Raw genomic sequence first — 23162 nt, 5'->3', positions numbered from 1 at the left:
TTGTCACAGATGATTTATCTGATGCAACCTATATCGAGTCACAACTCAATAAAAACAGTTCTTGGAAAGAACTAATTAATAATAATCTAAAAAGCCATGACTTATCAAAATATTTCTTAATTTAATTAATTTATTAATTTTTACATTAATAAAAAATATAATTAATAAATGGAGGTGAACAGTTAGATTATATGTTGCAACAGATATGTTATCTGATGCAACATATTTTATATTGGTTGCAACAAATAATATATCTGTTGTCACAGATGTATTATCTGATGCAACGGATATAGAATCTGTTGCCACAACTCAATAAAAACGGTTCTTCGAAAGACTAATTAATAATAATAGTCTGAAAAGTCATGACTTATATCACAATATTTATTTTCTTAATTTAATAAAAAATTTAATTAATGTATGGAGGTGAATAGTCGCGCCTTTTTACCTCTCATTCAAATTCAATCATCTATAAATAGGTCTGTCCTTACTCAATCGTTCATTCAAATACACACTCTATTTATTTATTGCATCTCATCTTTCATATTACACTCTAGAAGATAAGATTATGACTGACCCAGTGTGGGATGTTGCTTTTCTGCAAGACGCCGTGAATGAACTTCGAAATCAAGTTCGTGATCTGCAATGGGAATTGGGAGTAGTTAGATCAAGAATGCTCCACGAGATACGCAGGCTGAGGAGGGCCTTGCTACTTCCGGTTGAAGATTGGCCAGCTGACAATGATGATGCTGATAATAATAATAATAATTAGACTATTATTTTTCTTTTAGTCTATTATATGTATTTTTATTTGCTTAATAAATAAATTATGTTTGATCTTTGACGTTTTAATCCATATTTAATTTTCATTCTGTCTATTATCTACTTAACAAACATTTCGACGATTCGACGTAAAAAGGAATAATTTAGAATTCAGTAGTAGTAGCAAAATTTATCTGTTGGGTTTATGGCAGGGGTTGATTTGTGTTGTTTCAATCAGATTAATCATTGGTTGCAACAGATAATTAGTTTGGTGTAACAGATAAACATTCCGATGCAACAGATAATTAGTCTGGTGCAACAGATAAACATCCTGATACAACAGATAATACGTCTGATGCAATAGATAATACGACGATGCAACATATAAATATCTGATGCAATAGATTACTCATCTGATGCACCAGATGATTGATCTGTTTAAATTGTGGGTACTTGTGCTGGATTCATAATCAGGGTTCTATCTATTGTTGGAAAAACAGAAGTATACCTAAATGACAAATACGAATAAAAATCATAATTTTACTTACCAAAGTAACCTATGAAGTAATGCCAAAGTGGAAAGTGATGTAGTAAATAAAATTTGACCTAAGAAATTGGTTAGATCGTAGCAGTAGCGCTGTATCACCACCAACAACAACAAATGGTCGACAAAAAGAAGATGAAGCAGAAAATAATGAATAAAGTAACAGAAATAGAAACAATTAATAACAAAAATCACTAAGAGAGAGACACTTTTTTCCCTCCATTTCCTATTATTTTAGGTATATATTAGGATCAACATATAAATTTAAAAACTTATGAATTATTTTAAAACTTTTCTAACTTTTTTAATACATAATAAAATAATTATTACTTCTAACTAATAATTAAAACTTATGGTTATTTTTAAATTCTTTTTTGCCCAAAACACCCGGTTACTTGGGTGATTTAATTAACAGATATCAGGTGCCTTAGTTCATTCCCTCTTTATTTGACTCGGAATTATGTACAAACTCCAAGCCCTAGTCCCTTTTCATCTATGAATTCTAACTCCAATTGGTAATTTTATTTTTGATTTCACGGCTTATAGGGTTTTTGGTGCTTTCCACTACTGTCTTGTCTACACTGATTAGACTGGACCAAACATGTCTCTGTTTAATTAATTCAACTCATTCTTTGTTTCTTTGGATTGCCTGCTGTTCAAGTTTTTTTTTTTTGTGTTTTTCCTTTATTTGATTGCAGAAAATGGCTAGCTTGGTGGAGAGGCTTCGTGTACGTTCAGATCGAAGACCTATTTACAATTTAGATGAGTCTGATGATGAAGCTGATACGATGCCTGGAAAATCTAGGACTAAGAAAGAGCAAATCCAGAAAATCGTTCGGACTGATGTGGTAAATTGCTTTTGCATTGGGGATTGTCTTTTACCATTTTTTTACTTGGCATTTTCCGTAGCATGGTTCTTTATTTTTGGATATTCTTCATCCCATTGCATCCACAACTGTGAATTTCATTTAGAAATTGTCTTGTATATTTTCTAGGTTTTCGCTAATTCTCTTACCATCTCTTTCTTTGACTTTATATCCGTAGTAGGTCTCTTTCTCCCAACTTTAGTATTTATTTTTCTACGTCTACGTGTGTGTCTAGTCCTCAAAATTCCATTTTCGGTTTCAAGATATGATTTAGACTAGACACTACTTGTGCTTTAGTTTGGTCATCATGCGAAAGTTGTACCTTCTCTCTCTCTTTTTACTGTCTGTCTGTCTACTAAGTTGAGCATAGCTAACTTAATCCAGTTAGTTGTTTATGCTCATCAGAAGATAAATACATTTTTATAATGCTTTCTTTAAATTGTTTGAATGTCAACACCAGAGTCAAGCCCAGTTTCAAAATTAGCAATTTAATGTGCTCGTTCCTCTGTTTCATGGTTTTTGTGAAAGACTGTGATTGTAAATTGATCTCTCGTTGCTTCCGTTTTGATCTTCTAATTCCTTCTTATCGTAAATATTGCACCTTGATCTACTATTGAAGTATGTATCTTTGTTGGTGCCTTCTAATTTGTTTCAGAAGAATATTCACTAGAGGAATTCTCATAACATACTTGTAGCAGCAATAGAGAACGCATCCTATCTAGCGCCATAACATCCTCCAAGATGAAGAGTTAGGATCACTCCCTCTTATGATATACCTTAGGAATTCCACGAAGAGGGGAGCTGATTTTAAGGACTATCACTGTCGGTCAAGCTAGTAAAAATTTGGACCATCTGAATATGTAGAGTCAAAAATTAAAGAGCAGGCACTCTTTCAAGGTTTAGTCGTAGGCTTTGCTCATAGGTTGGAGTTTCTAGTAGGATGGTTTGGGTGAGGTGTGTGTTCTCGGTGTGATAGTGTATAGTACTACTTTGTGGGTGTCTTATTTCTGTTATTTCATCTTGTTTCATGTTTTATTACGACTTTGTTTACTGCCTTTGTCCTAAGCCGGGGGTCTATCGGAAACAACCTCTCTACTTCTTCGGAGGTAGTGGTATAGACTGCGTACATTTTACCCTCCCTAGACCCCACTATGTGGGAATACACTGGGTATGTTGTTGTTGTTGTTGTTGTTGCACTCTTTCAAGGTTCATTGTTAAATCTCAAATTTGCCTGCTTATAAGGAATGCATGTTGAATTTTATTTGTTGAAGATATCTTGTAGCTTGCAACTGTAAAGTGGAAGAGTATCTTCTTTATCAAAAAAGTGGAAGACTAACTTGTGAAATATTAAACAATACAAGAAACTGATATTTAACATGCTTTCCAAAAATGAAACTGATAATGTTCTTCTTTCTTTGATGATGCGATTCAAGTGTGGATTTATGAAAGGAAATTTATATAGTTAGATTGAGCATCTTGTTCTCGTATGTTCAAACTTCAATAACATAATCTTAGTAATAGTGTGTCTAGTTTCTCTAAAGAATCATGTAACACAATCTTCGCATTTATTTGTAATTTCTACTAAATCCCGCTTTTGAGGTCAGATACAACAACTTTCCAGTATAATCCCATAAAGTGAGGCCTGGGGAGGGTAGAGTATACGCAGGGGTCCATACCTCGGCATAGGCAGAGAGGAAACGGGCTGTTTCCTATAGACCCTTGGCTCAATAAAAAATGACAGATAGTAATGGAAGTACAAGAATCAACCGATAGTATAAAAAGACAGATAATAGAGGAGTAATACCTCAACAATATAATACGACACTTGAAGTACAAGAAACAATAATAACAAAAGCCGAAGGACAAGAATCTACAAGAGTAATACTACGGCTACCAGTATAGACCAACAATGTACTCCTACACACCAGCCTTCTACCCTAATATGTGTCCTCCACACCCTTCCTCCTATCTAAGGTCATGTCTTCGGTAAGCTTAAACTACGCCATGTCACGTCTAATCACCTCTCACGTACTTCTTTGCTCTACCTCTACCCCTCCTGAAACTATCCATAGCCAACCTCTCACACATCCACACAGGGGCATCCGTGCATCTCCTCATCACATGCCCAAATCATCTCAACCTTGCTTCCTGCATCTTGTCTTCTATCAAAGCCACTGGCACCTTGTCTCGGATATCCTCGTTTCTAATCCTATATCCCCTAGTATGCTCACACATCCATCTTAACATTCTTATCTCCGCCACTTGCATCTTTTGAGGTCAGATATTACAACTGAAAGTCTACACAATTCTGGTATAGTAAAATTGGTGTGTGTGAAACTAAGAAGTTGGTGTTTAGCTTTTCAACAAAATTTAGGAGTTTCAGTCTTAGGATGATCATTTCGGAAATTGATTTAACTGCCTCCAATAAGAGTTTGTTTGATCTCATGGCCCAGAGCTTTCATATTTTAAAAACCTCACAGTCCAAAACTCTGAGTGCAAAAGTTCGTGGTTTGTATTCTCTCTGCTGAAGATATATAAAGTTTTTATTTTCTTGGCTTTTATTTGTGAATCATGAAATGTTTTCTAAAGAAACCTACGGTCATAGATTCCATAAGCTAGAGTTGAAAATAAAGGAATCTACTGAATATTGTAGTATTTAGTCAACATATGCCTTGCTTTGCACGATAAGACTAATGGTAGCTGTTTTGATTAGATCTAGACACAAACAGGCTTCTAGTTTACTTATCATAAAACGAATGACCTTCTAGTTTAGTGCTAAGATGTACAAATTTGTACATATGACCTTCACTCAAGTGTTTTGGTTTTGGAATTTGAAGTATGATTCTGAAGAAATATATAGAATGATTTGATATAGAAGATGGAGCTGTGACAGGTTCATTTAATCTACGTACTTGACATGTGGAAAATTCTTAGGCTAAAAGTTTTAAGTGCATATGGTAAATTTGGTGAATTGTTTGCGTAAGCATTATCTTCTGTAGTAAGGCAGTCATAAATTACATGAATTTTGGAAAAATAGATACCAGGGCACACAGATAGTTGGCTAATTTTTGTGAGCCTTAATGCATACTTGTATCATGCTAATTTTATAAAGGTAACACCAGCTTAATGTATATAACTGCATATATTTGATTTATTAATAAATGTTTTGCCTTGTCGAAAATATATTTGGTTTATAAAAGATTACTAGATACCAACGCACATATGCTGTGTGTCGATAAATGAGATTGGGATAAACTCTAATGAAAACTAAAGATAAATTATTAATTATGTTACCTTCTCAAAAAAAAAAAAGAAGATAAAGCGGACACAATAAACTCCACTGGATAGTGCTGGGAGACATAAAGTAGAATGAAAGTAAAGGAAATAACTAGTAACTTAATATATTTATGTTGACCTTATAAAAAATGTACACCTCATCCTCCAATTTGTTTTTTTAATGATGGGTGTTATAGGAATATTATTGAAGAGAAGTGTAACAAGTATTTTGATTGAGTAACACCACAATTTTATATATTTTATAGATACAAATTCAGATGGTTAGAAACATCATTAAACGTTTCAGAAGTTTCAACTTTGCATCGTAAGATTCAAAGGGTGACTGAAAAGGGAACCAAAAAACAATAACTAAATAAAGGAGTGGAAAAACAAATATGAGCAAGTGGTTCTTAGCCAGGAAGAAGTTTAAGTTGAGTAAAAAGTAAGATGACTTTAAATGGGGGACTTCAGGTAAGGAAGGCAAATTATTAGAGATTCTTGAGCCAAAAAATAAAAATAAAAGGATCCATCAGTTTCCTACTTAATTGTCTTAATCTTCGGTCTTCATTTGTTTCTTGACAAACTAAAGATCTTAAATAGGGATGGATTTTTTTATTGTAGAAGATCCGTATGAGAAAGAATGCGAGAACCCGATCGGCTCATTTATCAAAAGCAAAAAGCGCAAAAAAAATTCTACGTTCCGTTGGAGCTTTAAGCGCAAAACGCGAATAAAGTGTGAGCTTTAATGAAAAAGCTCAAAGGGAGAAAAAATAAAAATATATATGTTTAGTCCAAGGTTAATAATTATAAGCATGAATAACAAATATATGAACAAAGAAATTGAAAAAAATACTATAAAATGAAATATCAATTGTTTAGTGTGCCTCTTCAGAAGAGGCTCACTGGCAAGGAAAAGTATGCCTTAAAAAGTTGATGACGCCGCCGAAGCGCACATTAAGCGAAAGGAAGAGCTCAACACGTTTTGAGCCTCGCTTTAGGGCTTAAGCGCACCTTTGATAACATTGGACAGGCTTATCATAATTACGGGTATTTTATATATTTCTGCAGTACTAGTATCCAATATATAGTTAGTCTGCTTTTCCAAAGGGTAAACAGGTCTATCAACTTTTGATAGACAATTTGGTAATTCAACCTTAGACTTGAGATCTTCCCACTTTTACTATAATAATATATAAATATAATATGATATGATGTGTCTGTCCTAGTAAATCTATACTCAAATTTTACAACTATTGGTCTTGATGACATATGAATGAGCTTTATGACAGCTGTTTCATTTACTTTAGTGTCACTGATAGCTCCTAGTTCAATGTAAACAGTGAAAGCAAAGACCCCTCTACTCACGTGCTTCCTTCTATAATTTAGGATAGTCGTTTCCTGTGCTTATTGTGGACGTTAGATAATTATTTCAAGTTAAGAGTTTAACATCTTACTATCTATTTTTATTAGATGAAATGGATGGAACCTTCTTAAAGTTGAAACATTTGCCTTTTGTGTTCATGTATATGTACTTTTCGCTTTTAAAATTGACTGTCGCTTTCCAAAACTTTTTTTTTGATAATCGTGATGTTCGGGCTAGCTTGCGCGCACCCCCACTAATTCCACGGGATATCTGCCACCTCCCACCAATAACAGGTACAAGGTAACTCTGTCCACCAAGGATAGAACAGATGGGAAGAAATCGCCTAGTGTTTGCCTCTGTTGGGGATTGAACCCGAGGCTTCATGGTGCTCAACCCAACTTCATTGAACCACTAGGCCACACCCTTGAGTGCCACTTTCCAAAATTTTAAGAAAAAGGAAAGACAGAGCTGCTTTTTCCCCCCTTTGTTTTACTTCCGCTTTGGACAATTTTGCACGCTAAATTCTTACATTAGAAGTATCAAGTAAAGTTCTGTGGTTATGATACATGGAGATCTGATAAAAAGTCCTACTGGAACTACAGGATGTGCAATTTGGAAGCTGTTAGATTAGTTAAGATGCTACTGCCTGCCATTACTGCAGGTGCACTGCTCAGATCTGAATATTAGTTTCTTCAGCTAGAAAACATTGACAAGCTCCTTATTAGGAAAAATAAAAATTAATTGGCTAAAATAGTTGAGATAATGTATCACTTTTGAGTCTGGAGTCTTGTTACTATTCTCCAAAAAAAAAAAAAGACTTAAGTCATCAAAGCGATGGATGGTGAATGCAGAATTCATTTTTTCCTTTTGACTGGTTTAGTGAAAAGGTTTATTTATTTAAAATTTTCTGTTGAAAAATTCGACATTACTTGTCCTCGGCGAGCACTTTTTCTTGCTAGGTTATTGACATTACCTTTTTCTTTTTCCCTTTATTTGATCTCAGGAATGATTGGATCCCCTTCCTTCTTGATTAGAGTTTTCTTAGCCATAGGATTTTCTTGTTCTCCTTTTAACTCCTCTATTCTTTCATTTTCGTTATGGCTACTAATGATTAAGTTAAAAAAGAAAGAGGAAGGTTTTTCTTTTCTTGTGGGGTGGTAATGCTCCCTAATAGGCTGATGAAGGGGAGTACTACTGAATATGCCTCCTCCCGGTAGAATCATGTTATTTCCCTCTGTCCGTTGCTTGATTACATCATATCTTGGTTTCTTTATGTAGTTAGCTCATTTTTTGGGAGTCAACAACGCAATAGATCCATTAACGATAAACGCGTGCCAGACATAGCTATACAAGTCTAGCATGGTTGCATTAGCAGCTTTCCGTAAACATGCTCTTTTTTTAGTGTTTCATTGTAATGATCTTTATTCATTTCACTCACACCAGAAATAACAATGCAAATTGCCTCTTTTCATAGAAAGACGAATCCTGTCAAGCTTGTGGAGGAGATAGTAATCTTTTGTATTGTGAAACGTGTAACTATGCTTACCACCCCAAGTGTTTAGTTCCACCACTAAAGGCTCCTCTTCCAATCAGCTGGAGGTGCCCTGAATGTGTATGTACCCATTCTTCTATCAAATTTATAATATTTAAACATGAAATTTTAATATTGTCGGCAGTTCCCTTCTCCTCCACCTAGATTTACTCTTATCTATTGCCATTTTTCTGTAGGTGAGTCCCCTGAATGATATTGACAAGATATTGGACTGTGAAATGCGCCCTACTGTTGCTGATGATAAGGAGGCTTCCAAGCTAGGGTCGAAGCAAGTGTTTGTTAAACAGTACCTTGTTAAGTGGAAAGGATTGTCTTATCTTCACTGCACATGGTATTTATATTTTAAGTATTACTTTATTTGCTCTAGATTCTTTTTAGACGTATGACAGTTTTATAGCAACTAAGATAGTCTTGTAGTGCTTATAGCTGTCTTTTATGCTTCACCCTGATTCTTATTTGTGTACTTGATCAGTTTAATATGTTATGTTATCTCTTTAGATCTCTTGACATCTTCTTTTTATGCATTTGAAGTCATATTGCGCTTTGACTATTGCAGGGTGCCAGAGAAAGAGTTTTTGAAAGCTTACAAAGCATATCCCCGTTTGAAGACTAAAGTGAATAATTTCCAGCGTCAGATGTCATCAATGACTAATTCTGAAGATGAATACGTTGCTATCCGACCTGAGTGGACTACGGTTGATCGACTTCTTGCTCGCAGGTGTTTTTAAAGAACTGACTTGTAGATATTCAGCTGAGATGCTTTATTGAAGATTTTTCTGTACAATGCTTTTCTTTTGCTTCCAAAATGTTTTAGTTACTTCCCCCTAATGCACGCAGAACTGGTAATATTAGTTTGAGTTGTTATGCTTAGCTCAAGGTTGAGCTGTATTTAATTGTTAAGTGGAAATCGTTGTTGGGAAGGAAGCTCCATGTGAACAGTTGAAACATTCATGAGTTGTTGTTGAAACAAAAAAGGGCAGCCCAGTGCCCTAAAGCTTTCGCTATGTGTGGGATCGGGGGAAAGGCCGGACCGCAAGGGTGTATTGTATGCAACCTTATCTTACATTTCTGCCAGAGGCTGTTTCCGCGGCTTGAACCCGTTCATGCGATGCTGTTGAAGCGTTCCGTAAATTTCATTTATCTAAGTTGTAATATTTTGGGCCTACAAACGCAATGCAAGTTGAAACATTCATGAGATGCTGTTGAAACGTTCCTTGCATTGTTCATTTTATTTAAGTTGCACGAAGTGCAAGTTTCAGGTCAAATTGCATTGAATAATATGCTGTTGTTCTTAGGGGAGATGGTGAAGAGAGAGAGTATCTCGTAAAGTGGAAGGAGCTTCCATATGATGAGTGCTACTGGGAATTTGAATCAGACATTTCTTCTTTTCAGCATGAAATTGAAAGATTTCGTATAGTTCAGTCTAGACATAAAAAATCTTCAAGTAAACAAAAGGGAAGACCTATAGAGACAAGCGAATCTAACAAGAAAGCCAAAGAATTTCAGCAGTATGAAAGCAGTCCTGAATTTCTTTCTGGAGGTATATATGATACCAGTTTTAATTAGTCTATTTATGTTATTGTATTCATAGTGAAGTTCCTTAATCTTCATCCATGGTTGAAATAAAGGATCACTGCATCCATACCAGCTTGAAGGGCTGAATTTCCTGCGTTTTGCTTGGTCCAAACAGACGCATGTTATACTAGCTGATGAAATGGGGCTAGGTGAGGTTTTCTTTTTTCTTTCGCTGCTTCTAGTTATTTCTCGTCTTTTTTCTCATTTGCTTTCTCCTAGACAACTGCTGCATGGCCCATCTCTGAATTATTTTTCTCTATTGTCCTTATTGCATTTAGTTTCTTCTGCAATACTGTTAGTTCTGTTTGCTGATGCATTTTCAAGCTTGCAGGCAAAACAATACAAAGTATTGCATTTTTAGCCTCTCTTTTTGAAGAGAATGTCTCTCCACATTTAGTAGTAGCACCTCTTTCGACATTGAGAAATTGGGAGCGTGAGTTTGCTACTTGGGCTCCTCAAATGAATGTGGTAAGTTTGAGGTGATTTGTTCCCTGCTATGAATAGCAGAATAATAATTAATTACTAAGATGAATAGCAGGATAATTCTTTTCCTGAAGAGACTTGACCTCTTTAGGTTATGTATGTGGGAGGTGCACAAGCTCGTGCTATTATTAGAGAATATGAACTTTTCTTCCCGAACAATCTTAAGAAGACCAAGAAAAAAAAATCTGGTCAAATGGTTGGTGAAAGCAAGCAAGATAGGATAAAATTTGATGTCCTTCTTACTTCATATGAAATGATCAACATGGATAGTGCCTCTCTGAAGCCAATTAAGTGGGAGTGCATGGTAATTGCCTTCAAAATCCTTAATTGTGCTGTTAGCTTTTGTTGTTCTTTTTTGCCTCTAAAAGATGCTTGACTTCTCCATTTAGATTGTTGATGAAGGTCATCGTCTCAAGAACAAGGATTCCAAGTTGTTTTCATCTTTGAAGCAGTACTCTAGTAGGCATCGTGTTCTTTTGACTGGAACTCCTCTTCAGGTTTGTTGCTGTAGGTTGCTTTCTATAATTTTATGCACCTGGTAGTTCTCCCATTTCATGTTTGGATATCCAGTTACATAGAATCATAGGGTATATATCGTGTATTCATTCTACTTCTGTTTTATAGTCCCCCCCTCCCTCCCTCTTTTGGATACTAGTTTTAGAGTACGTGCTTTGCATGTGTAGGCTAGCAACAACAACAACAACAAACCCAGTGTATTCCCACACAGTGGGGTTTGGGGAGGGTAAAATGTATGCAGTCCATACCACTACAATGAATCAGACTAATGCTTCTGGTCCCTGTAAACAAATTTGGTACTGCAAAGCACCTGTTAAAGTAATGTGCTTTGAGTAGTTTGTCATAAAGGAAGCTTGTGTAACCCAAGAGAAGCTACAAAGGAGAGGTATACGACTAGTTTAACACTTAACAAATGCCTCTTATGTGAGAAAATTTCAGAAAGCAATATCCTCCTATCCATCATTGTTCTGTTACTGCACAAGTTTGTCCCTTGTTCCTGAACTCATGGGAATGAAGTGGGTTATGCCAAGGTCCATGTCAGATCTATTGCTAAGCTGGAAGAGAAAAAATTTACCCATAACACTTGTTGAAAGCATGGAACGCCATTCTTGCCGGCATCTGGGGAGTATTTGGAAGGAGAGAACTAAAGATGTTTTGAAGGACAAAATAGCTAAATTTGGAAAGTAAAACCTGATTGTATTTTTGGTTTCTTGTTGGTGTAAAATGGATTTAGTTGGAGATGCTAAAACCTTCTTACAGTTCGTAGAACTTTTTGTCTAAACAACCAATGTTAACTCTCTTTTGCTATATTTTGGATGTAATCACATCACTTTCTTTGTGCTGGTTTTGACATCAATGATACATACCATTTCTCCAAAAAAAAAAAAAGGCAACTTAAAAAGCTACAATATCTTAACTACTCTTCCTCTTAGTTTGTCAAGTTTGAGACTACTGAGTCCTCATTTACCTGCTCCTGTTTGGTTTCAGTTCTTCTAATCTACAACTCTTCTGCAACAAATTGCCTTCCTTTTTGTGGATTTTTAGTTGCATACTTTACCAGTTATGTTTCTTATCTGGGTATCCTTGTCCTTGTTTTCCATTCTTTTGGGGTGCAAAAGTGGGGTAGTGGTGGTGATTTGATGTCAGTGTGTTTTGCTTCTTCCGTCTACTAATGCAATCTACACACTTTAAACACTTTGTATTTCTGTAATAATTATTTTCTTCAAATAGTTTTTTTATTTGCATAAGGACACACCCTTCCCCCCCTTCTTTCTTTGGCTTTAGTAATTATTCTTTCTATGCATTTCAGAACAATCTGGATGAACTTTTCATGCTGATGCACTTCCTTGATGCTGGGAAGGTCAGTCCTACAACTAGGAACCTTCATAAGTTATTTACAGTCCTACAACTAGGAACCTTCATAAGTTATTTACTTGTTATCATGTGAAGTTTCATGGTAGCTGATGTCAAATGCAGTTCGGAAGCTTGGAGGAATTCCAGCAGGAGTTTGAGGACATTAGTCAGGAAGAACAGGTTTCAAGACTTCACAAAATGCTGGCACCTCATCTGCTCAGAAGTACGATTCTGAAACTTTTTCCTGTGTTTGTCATTGAATATTTGTTAGTTTGATGATATCTATTGATGAAGTGTATATCTTATCAGCTTTTCCTTGGTCCTGTATCTTATCAGCTTTTCCTTGGTCCTGTTCATCATAATTTCCTTTGTTGATTTCTAATGTGTCCTAGCTATATCTTTGTAAATGCCTTTCCAAATTGTATTATAGATAGTATAGTAACATGAAGCTAAGAGTTGGTGATAGAATAAGCATTGCCAATTTGTATTTCTTATCTTTCAATCCTCCCAGGAAAAGAGTTGGTGATAGAATAAGCATTGCCAATTTGTAATTATTCGACAACTAGGAAATGTCAAACTTCTCTTTTATCATGTCATTAGAAACTCTAATTTGGTGTAGCTTTTGCCACCTCCCAAATCAGCTGCCTATATTCAGATGACTGGAGCAGCACTTTTTCTTGATTGACTTGTTTGCTCCAATGCACACATCTCATTGTGACAATGGTTTCTTACAATTCACATATATTGTCAACAAAACTGAGGGAACTTGTGAAGCAAAAAGTAATTCCAGCACGTAAATTCTTAGTAGGCATTTGGCCATAGAAATCAAATATTTTCACTTCATTTGAAATTTTTTGAAGTTCGCGTTGAGGTGGAGTTGTGTTTGGTTTTACTTTTTATTAGGGGAGAAGAGAGCATTTTGTTTGGAATTGTGAAGATGGAGTTGGAAAACAAATTATAAGTTGTTTTTCAAATTCGGAATCTAACTTCGAGTTGAATTTGTAATTTCATGGTCAAATCCTTATATTCAACAACAAGAAACCCAGTGTATTCCCACAAAGTAGGGTCGGAGGAGGGTAAGATGTACGCAGTCCATACCGCTACCTCCGAACAAATCCTTTATTCAGTAAAGTGAAAAATTATTCCGAAAAAAGTGAATAATTTTAATGACCAAACGGGTCCTTAGTGTAACTCAGTTTATTTTTGAAAAGATTCGTGAGCCAATGGAGTGTTTTGAGAAACATGAATTTGGGTATCCTACATCTATTTAAACTATTCTCAGTTGCGTGTTTGATATTTCAGGAGTCAAGAAAGATGTCATGACAGAGCTTCCTCCTAAAAAGGAACTCATTTTACGTGTGGAATTGAGTAGCAAACAGAAAGAATACTACAAAGCTATTCTGACGCGTAACTTCCAGATACTGACTCGCAAGGGAGGTGCTCAGGTGGGCCAATTTCTTGTCTGAGATACCTTAATGCCATAATAGGAATTCTGACCTTGCTGGATATTTGTGCATCAGATTTCTCTTATAAATGTGGTGATGGAGCTACGCAAGCTTTGCTGTCATCCATTTATGTTAGAAGGTGTTGAGCCAGAGGACAATAATGAGTTTACCAAGTATGCCATTTTTCTTGATAGCCAACTATATGATTGTTGATAGTTGTTTCGGAAGATTGAGTTGTCGAGATTTTTCGTGAAGGATCTTTTCCTTTCTGAGTGTGTCCTTCGGTTATGCAAGGAGTTTTAACCCTCTTTAATTCTAGTCAGATTAAAATTCACATGACATGCTTCAAAAATGGCACTTTTAAGCCAATTGTTGGTAGAACTATACAGACAGTCTTATATTTATTGGTAAATTAAAGTTTAATTTTTTACTATTTCTCGAAAAGAGGAATGCCATTGGTGTGCGTAATGTTGATAAAAGCCCGCTTACGCCCTGAAGCTAAGGTGCAAATGCACGTTGAGTACTTTGTCTCACTTAGCTGGAGCATTAGGTTAGGCACCAAGATCTTGTTAGCTAGATTAAAGGAGCACTATCTTAGGCTAAGTTGCTCGACTCTTCAGTCTTCACTCTTTTGGTACCCGTGTTGACACGACATAGGTGTGGGATCCGTACCCAATTTGGTCAACCAATTTTGGGTACTTTGACCAAAATCAACAGGCAAAATTTTTGACAAATCCAATGTTTTTTGTAATCAAAACAAAAGTTTAGGTGAAATTGAAGAAAATTGAGTACGCTGTATATAGAAATTTCCACATCACTCCTTTTCCTTTTATCTCCTAGGAAAGTCCTCTTGATCAATATTTTCCCGAGTTTTCACATAGTATCTCATAATTTAGGTTTTTATAACTTACTTTATCAAAAAAATAATTAGGTTTTATTACTCTATATTTAGATATTTGAATTATTCTTAGCTGAATCTCTGCACCCGTATCCACACCTGGATCCATATCCTTAATCTTAAAATAGATCACGATGGATTAGACCTCTATATCCGCACCTGTATCGGACACCCACACCGAGTTCGAGCAACTTAGATCTTAGGTACAGAGAGCTAACGAAGTTCCAGAAGGAATCGGGGGAATCTAGCAGATATGCCCAATTAAATAAACAAATTTGACATTTAGCTTTAAGGGAGTGGCTGGCAGTTGATTTTCCTTTAAGGCATCTACTGTTTCTTTCATTCCATAAACACCAAAAATTCCAGCAGGCACCATTCTCCAAATTGATTTGATGCAGTTGTCAACTTCCCAACCGCCCCAGGATTCGAAGGCCTCCTTGGTACAGTTTGGCATAACCCAACTAATTTCAAAGAGAACAAAACATATTCCAAAATGAGTTGCAACTAGACAGTTTAGAAATAAGTGGTTGTTGGTCTCTAGTTCCCTGTGACACATATGACATCTGTTGACCATCTGAATCTTCCTTTGCATAAGGTTGTCTTGAGTCAAACATTTCTCATAGAGTGCAGTCCAGCTGAAACATATGATTTTAGGAGGTAATTTAGTTTTCCAGATTAACTTCCAAGGCCACATATCATTGACTTCATTTCGGGCCTTAAGCCATTTGTAACCTGATTGCATAGTATACTTTCCATCATTTGCATCTCCCCATTTGAACTTGTCAGCAATTTGAACGTTCAATGTGGTGCCCTCAAGGGCAACTAGCAGTGGACTAGGTCATCCACTTCCTAGTCTTGAAGGCAGTGTTTTGAAAAGCGAGAGGCCGAAAAAAGCGACTAGGGCTTGCTTCACAGAAGCGAGAAGCGTGAAGCGAAGCGCACACTTTTTTTCATTAAAGCACTATTTAGTACAAAATTTTAAAAATATTAAAAAAAAAAAGGGCAGCCCGGTGCACTAAAACTACCGCTATGCGCGGTGTTCGGGGAAGGGCCCCACCACAAGGGTGTATCGTACGCAGCCTTACCTTTCATTTTTGCCAGAGGCTGTTTCCAAGGCTTGAACCCGTGACCTCCTGGTCACATGGCAGCAACTTTACCAGTTACTCCAAGGCTCCCCTTCAATTAAAAAATATTAAACATGCATAAATAAATAACTAAGAGCTCAATAAATAACATAATCTTTCAATTCTTAAATTAAAAAGACAATAGATAGTCATAACAAGCTTTCAAGCAAACTGCTAAAGTACTATAAATCAGTCTTGCGTCTTAATCAACCAACCCGGATAGAGAAACCAACAATCAGAGAGAAGTTTAGAACTTCTATTCTACATCCTATTCCTCAGCAAGATCTCCAAACTCTTGAAGTGCCATCACACTATTATCTTGAAAAATATCTTCTTCATCAGAGGCTTCATCAACAAAGGTTCTACTTGAACCTTCTCTTTCCTTGCTCCTTAAAGTATTCTCCCTAAGACCATAGATACTTTCCTCAACACTACTTGCTGAAGCAACATGACCATAAGTGAGATCTTCTCCTTCGTATGCTTCATCATCTTCATGATTTGAAGGGGCTCCCATTAACCATTCATTTGCATCATCAACATTATCCAACATAATTGGATTAATGGTATCGCAAGCATTGTAATGATGCACCAATGTTCATTTATCTTTGATGAACACTAGATCATTGGGGCGTTTCAACTTAACCCTGTTCCTTTTTTTAGTATCAACATAAGTTGTAGATACCACTTATTTTTTGTAATAATGTAATGTGGTTTCTCACATTTTCATACACGCTGTAATTTCTCTCGCAACCGGATGAGCTACAAGTTAAACTTTGAACTCTAATATCAAACGATTGCAAGTTTGGGACGTTATGACCATATTGTATCCACCATTCAATTGTAGAAGAATTATTGAAAAGTTAATAACTTAAAAGTTAAGTTTTAAACACAATTATAAGTTGAAATACTCACCTGGTGACCTTAAGGCTCTAACTCTAATGGCTGATTCCAATCCAAGTAGCCCCTCAGCTTTCATATACCTACCAAGCTCCTCCCCTATTTTGTCTATCAAAGCTTTATTTGGGATCATTCTCTCAAGACATACATGATATCCCAGCTACAATTCTTCATCCAAAGTCTTCATCTCACTGTTTTTATGATAGAGCCGGGGGTTCAAAATATGTGCCGCTACATGCTAAGGTTGATGAAGTTGATCCGTCCACCTGGCATCAATAATTTCAAAACACCTTCTCATATTTCATAATCAAATGCCTTTTCAATACCTTCTTTTACCTTATCCATGGCTTCATAAATATAGTCCATTGTTGGTTTTTTCTCTCCATCCACCAAACGAAGTACAATAACTAGAGGACCACCAGTTTTAATTGCTTTTACAGTGTCATTCCAAAAAGATGGACTAATGATGTGTCTGGCAACTTCTCTCCCAAGAGCTTCCTTTGCATAGGTACTCTCATTCCATTTATTTGACATGAACAAGGTTCACAAATTTTTCTTTTGTGTATAAAAAGTATGCAAAGTCAGAAAAACTGTCGCAAACCTTCTCTTCGCAGGTTTTTACCAAATTTCTTTGGTTTGTGGATCACCTGATCATGTTCAAGAATAATGTCCTTTGACTGATACAAGAATTTATCTTAACAGCCTTAGCAAAGATTGTTCAAAAAGTAGATTTAGTAGTTAGTAAACTAAGTATAGATAACTAATTGAAAATTGAAAAGGAAAACTAAACCACTTATTCACCAGTAGAATATGGGGCTTTCCTGGAAATGTCACCAAACATTAAGTTGATACAGTGAGCAGCACAAAGAGTCCAGAAAATATGCGGGTACACTCCCTTCGACAATTCATCCGCTTTCTTATTCTCACTTGCATTATTAGTCACACCTTGCACCATATTTTCCTTCCCAATTTTCAAGATTATATTCTCAAACAATAAAAAAGAGCAGCCTGGTGCACTAAATCTCTCGCTATGTGTAGGGTTCGAGGAAGGGCCCCACCACAAGGGTGTATTGTACGCAACCTTACCTTGCATTTCTGTCAGAGGTTATTTCCAAGGCTTGAACCCGTGACCTCCTGGTCACATGGTAGCAACTTTACCCGTTACCAACAATTGTATTCTCAAACAATTTGAACATTTGTTAGCATCAGTAGAAGAGTCACTAGCATCAGGAGATTCAAGGAATACACTCTCCGTCGAAGAATTCACCAAAACATTGATTACCGTTTTTCCATTTCTGGCTGTCCATTTATCCATCATAATGGAACCGCCATAGTTTTTCCACTAAACCTTTTTTTTGAGATAAAAGCAATATCTTATTCACACCAAAAGATTCATCATCTAACAAATGATGAATTGAAAACTTACATCCCACAGAGTGGTAGGCACACCCCAAAAGGGTATTTTCTACAAGTTTCCTATAAAATCAACTAAATCTACTACGTCCCCAACCAAATTCAGTTTACAACAAAAAAACCAAGACTTATACAATTCGTCCTAATCATCTGTAAGCTTATTTATTGCTCTTCAAAGTACCTAGCATTTCTTTCCTTCCACAGAGTCCACCATGCAATACTCTTCTACCAGATCACCTTCCTTCCTCTGTTATTAATTCCTTTCCAACTACTAAGTAATTCCAAAGTTGTTTTAGGCATTACCCAACTGACTTCTAGCATAAACAAGAACATATTCCAAAAACTTGTAGCAGCTTTACAATGCAAAATAGGTGGTTATTTACTTCTGTTTCCCGGTCACACACAACAAATTTTGAACAAATCTGCCACACTCTCCTTTGTAGAGTCTCATGAGTTAGGCATGCTTTTCTACATACCAACCATGCAAAACAAGCTACCTTGCGGGGCTTCTGGTCTTCCCAATCAACTTCCAAGGCCATTTGTCCAGTAAATTGTGGTTGGTGTTTAGCTTCTAGTAGCATGACTTGACAGTAAATAGGCCTTTGTTGTGCAGTTTTTATCTAGGCCTATCAGGCCTCAGTGACAAACTTAACTTGGTAAAGAGTTCAGGACTTCAAGAAGATTAGTAAACTCCCCAATTTCCCAGTCATTCAGTGCTCTCCTAAATATTAAGTTCCATCCTTGTTGACTGACTCCACACCTGAGATATTTTGGCATTTCTCTGTAAACTTAGAATATATAGTTGAGGAAAGGCATTCTTCAAGCTGGTTTCTCCAACCCACATTCATTCTAGAAATTAGTTCTTGATCCATTACCAACACTGATTGTAATGTTATTGTTGAAATGGGGCCAAAGTCTTCTTATGGTTTTCCACACATCACACCCAAAGGTGCCTACTACCTTTGTGCAAGCCATACTTCCCAGCTATAAATCTTCTCCACAAAGCCCCTTCTTCTGAATAGAATCTCCATAGCCATTTTTGAAGAAGAGAATTGTTCTGATTGTTAAGGTGATTTAAACCAAGCCCCTTGTTAATTACTCAGGGTTAAAACATTTCATTTCAGAAGATTATAGCCCCTCTTTTCCTTGTTACCTTGCCATAGAAATAATCTTCTCATCCTATTAAATCTTTTCTCAATGCTCTTTGGGATGGGAAAGAGGCTCATCATGTAGGTGAGAAGTCCATCTAACACTGATTTTATAAGAGAAAGTCTTCCACCTAGTGGGGCGGCCTGACGCCAGTGAATGCGTGGGAGATAGGGGAGAGGTTGGCGTGAATGGGGGTGTGGGAGTGTAGGGGGGACGTGGATAGTATGTGGGACAGGGCGGCAAGGTGCATCAGGGAGAATGCAAGTGAGGTGTTGGGTGTTTCTAGGGGCCGGGCCGGGCACCATCGGGGGGGATTGGTGGTGGAATGAAGAGGTGGAGAAGAAAGTGGGGACCAAGAAAGGGGCGTATGCTAAGTTGGTGGAAAGTAAGGACGAAGAGGAGAAGCGGGTAAACAGGAAAGAGTACAAGCTAGCGAGGAAAGAGGCGAAGTCAGCGGTCACGGCAGCTAAGACGGCCGCTTTTGAGAGCTTGTATGCAGGGTTACAGGGGAAAGGAGGGGAGAAAAAGTTGTTTAGACTCGCTAAGGCTAGGGAGAGGAAGGGTCGTGACCTCGATCAGGTGAGGTGCATTAAGGGGGAGGACGGTAGAGTGTTGGTGGAGGACGGCCACATTAAGAAGAGATGGCAGTCGTATTTTCATAGGCTCTTGAATAACGAAGGGGATAGAGCTATTGTGTTAGGGGAACTGGAGCACTCAGAGGAGTGTCGGGATTTTAGCTATTGTAGACGTTTTAAGGTAGAAGAGGTTAGACAGGTTGTCCGCAGGATGCGAAGGGGTAGGGTGACGGGGCTGGATGAGATACCGGTGGAGTTTTGGAAGTTCGTTGGAGAGGTTGGTGTAAGGTGGTTGACTGGATTGTTTAATGAAATCTTCAGGACGGCAAAGATGCCCGAGGCGTGGAGGTGGAGTACCATGGTCCCTCTTTATAAGAATAAGGGGGACATTCAGAGTTGCAATAACTATAGGGGGATTAAGTTATTGAGTCACTCTATGAAGATCTAGGAGAGAGTGGTCGAGGTGAGGCTGAGATGGATAGTGTCTATTTCGGAAAACCAGTTCGGATTTATGCCCGGCCGCTCGACGACGGAGGCAATCCACCTGGTGCGGAGGTTGGTGGAGCAGTATAGGGAGAGGAAAAAGGATCTGCACATGGTGTTTATCGACCTGGAGAAGGCATATGACAAAGTCCCCAGGGAGGTGCTTTGGAGATGCTTGGAGGTGAGTGGAGTACCGCTGGCATATACCAGAGTAATTAAGGATATGTATGATGGAGCGAAAACCCAGGTGAGGACGGCGGGAGGAGACTCAGAGCATTTCACTGTCCTGACAGGATTGCATCAGGGATCTACTCTTAGTCCCTTTTTGTTTGCGTTGGTGATGGATGTGTTGACGCGATGCATTCAAGGGGAGGTGCTGTGGTGTATGCTTTTTGCAGACGATGTAGTGCTGATAGATGAGACTCGAGGGGGTGTGAATGACAAATTAGAGGTGTGGAGGCAAACTCTTGAGTCTAAAGGGTTCAGGGTGAGCAGAAGCAAGACAGAGTATGTGGAATGCAAGTTTAATGACGTGAGGCGGGAGAATGAGGTAGTAGTGAAGCTAGAAGCACAGGAGGTATGTAAGAGGGATAAGTTCAAGTATCTTGGTTCCGTGATCCAGAGTAACGATGAGATTGACGAGGATGTCTCGCACCGTATTGGGGCGGGATGGATGAAGTGGAAACTCGCGTCGGGGGTGCTGTGTGATAAGAAGGTGCCGCCCAAGCTTAAAGGCAAATTCTACAGGGTGGTAGTCTGTCCGGCCTTGTTGTATGGAGCGGAGTGTTGGCCAGTTAAGAACTCCCACATCCAAAAAATGAAGGTGGCAGAAATGCGGATGTTGCGCTGGATGTGTGGACTGACCAGAGGGGATAGAGTTCGGAATGAGACTATTCGGGAGAAGGTTGGTGTGACTTCAGTGGAGTGCAAGATGCGGGAAGCACGATTGAGATGGTTCGGACACGTGAAGAGGAGGGGCATGGATGCCCCGGTCCGTAGGTGTGAGAGGCTAGCGTTGGATGGTTTTAGGCGGGGTAGGGGTAGGCCGAAGAAGTACTGGGGTGAGGTGATTAGGCGGGACATGGAACATTTACAGCTCACCGAGGACATAACCCTAGATAGGAAGGTCTGGAGGGCGCGAATTACGGCAGAGGATTAGGGCCAGTTTGAGTCGCTAGTGTAGGGAATTACTTGGTGGGGGTTTTATTCCTGTTATGACTCCGTGTTCCGTGTTCCATGTTTTATTACGAAGCTGTGTGCTTTCCTCTACTTTCCTCTGTTTTATATTACTTATGGGTGCCGTATTTATGTTATGTAATCTGCTTCTGTGCTTTACTATGTGTTTGTGTGGTATCTCGTGCCTTGAGCCGGGGGTCTATCGGAAACAACCTTTCTACTTCATCAGAGGTAGAGGTATGGACTGCGTACATCTTACCCCCCAGACCCCACTAGTGGGAATACACTGGGTTTGTTGTTGTTGTTGTTGTTGCTCTCAAATGCCTGATTTGACTCACCTTTGCTTCACAAAAAATCAGTGCATCATTTGCATAGAACAAATGAGAAATCTCCACTTCCTCCCTTCTTTCACTTTGAGCACTGAAACCTTCAACCAGCCATTAGTATTTGCTATTCTGAACATGTGGTTGAGTCCCTCTATAGCTTGTATGAAAAGAGACCCTTATGTGATTGAAAAAAACCTTCACTATTGCCATTATAATGAGGGAAAACTTCACACTTGAGATACAGATCTTGATATATCTTGATCCAATTAATCCACCTGCTGCCAAAACCAATGTCTTTTAGAATTTTTAGAAGAAAATTCCAGTTGACATGATCATATGCCTTTTCAATGTCCAGCTTACAAAAGATGCCTGGTTTCTTCTGCGTACATCTTGAATCCACCAATTCATTTGCCAACAGGGATGCATCTAGAATTTGTCTTACTTTCAAGAAAGCCATTTGGTGCTCATCCACTAATTTCCAAATGACTGTTTTGAGCCTTTCAGTTATAAGTTTAGAGGTGGTTTTGCACACCGCTCCTATTAGACTAATAGGTCTGAAGTTTTTAAAGATCAACTTCTCTGGGCCTTTTTGGAATCAATGCTCTGAGAGTGGGTGGCATTGAAAGACTTTTCGAAGAACCCCTTAGGTGGAAATTATGGGAAGTTTGCATCAAATCATCCTTCAAGATATCCCCGCATGCCTTGAAGAAGCTCATAGTAAATCCATCAGGACTAGGTGCTTTGTCTCCATCACACTGTCTCAAGATCTGCAAGACTTCTGATTCTGTGAATGGTCTGTGAAGCCATTAATTTTCTTCACTAGAGATTGTAGGGCAACCTGTATATTCAAATGTAGGCCTCCAAGTTGTAAATTCAAATGTAGGCCTCCAAGTTTCAGTTTCTGTGTATAACTTGGAATAAAATTCTATCATAACCTCTTTGATTTCCTTTGGCTCCTGGATTTCCTCCCCCTTACCACCAATCTATCAATTGTGTTGTACCTTCTATGAGTTGTTGTCGATCTATCAGAGAACTTGGTATTCTTATCCCCTTGCTTGAGTCGAATTGCTCTGGACTTTTGTCTCCACCTTTCTTCTTCATGCTTAGCCAAAACTTCTTGTTCTACCAACTCATCTGTTCATCTTGTGATGGCTCTCTATCTTCCTGAGTTTTGTCCAAAGCAGACAACTCTTCAAGGAGAATATTTTTCCTATTAGCCATTTCAGAGAAGGTATTTGTGCTCCATTCTTTCAACTTAAGTTTAAGCATTTTAAGTTTGGTGCATAATTTGTAATCAGGGCACCCTTCAACTAGAAAACCAATCCAACAGTCACTTTGAGCCACCAATTTTCAAATTTGAAGTAAGATTGCCTTTGCTCCCATTCTCCA

The 23162-nt window shown here is 37.9% G+C and overlaps 1 protein-coding gene across 3 annotated transcripts in view; it reads left to right on the top strand.

The window, feature by feature from the left end:
* Positions 1-1683: 1683 nt before the first annotated feature.
* The window catches only part of LOC107838879 (CHD3-type chromatin-remodeling factor PICKLE-like), a 79704-nt gene continuing 58225 nt past the window's right edge, over positions 1684-23162 (top strand). For all 3 annotated transcript variants that reach the window (XM_016682117.2, XM_047395321.1, XM_047395320.1), the window contains exons 1-14: positions 1684-1818; positions 2002-2151; positions 8283-8420; positions 8537-8691; positions 8917-9078; positions 9656-9900; positions 9989-10084; positions 10267-10403; positions 10510-10722; positions 10808-10915; positions 12244-12294; positions 12411-12510; positions 13590-13732; positions 13808-13905. In XM_016682117.2, the coding sequence (XP_016537603.2) occupies positions 2005-2151; positions 8283-8420; positions 8537-8691; positions 8917-9078; positions 9656-9900; positions 9989-10084; positions 10267-10403; positions 10510-10722; positions 10808-10915; positions 12244-12294; positions 12411-12510; positions 13590-13732; positions 13808-13905 (1793 nt within the window). In that variant the 5' untranslated portion in view covers positions 1684-1818; positions 2002-2004. The remainder of the gene's footprint in view (positions 1819-2001; positions 2152-8282; positions 8421-8536; positions 8692-8916; positions 9079-9655; positions 9901-9988; positions 10085-10266; positions 10404-10509; positions 10723-10807; positions 10916-12243; positions 12295-12410; positions 12511-13589; positions 13733-13807; positions 13906-23162) is intronic.

Source organism: Capsicum annuum, chromosome 8, assembly GCF_002878395.1.
Source record: "Capsicum annuum cultivar UCD-10X-F1 chromosome 8, UCD10Xv1.1, whole genome shotgun sequence".
NCBI lineage: Eukaryota > Viridiplantae > Streptophyta > Magnoliopsida > Solanales > Solanaceae > Capsicum > Capsicum annuum.
Note: the sequence above shows the minus strand (reverse complement) of the source record. Positions and strands in the feature narration are given on the sequence as shown.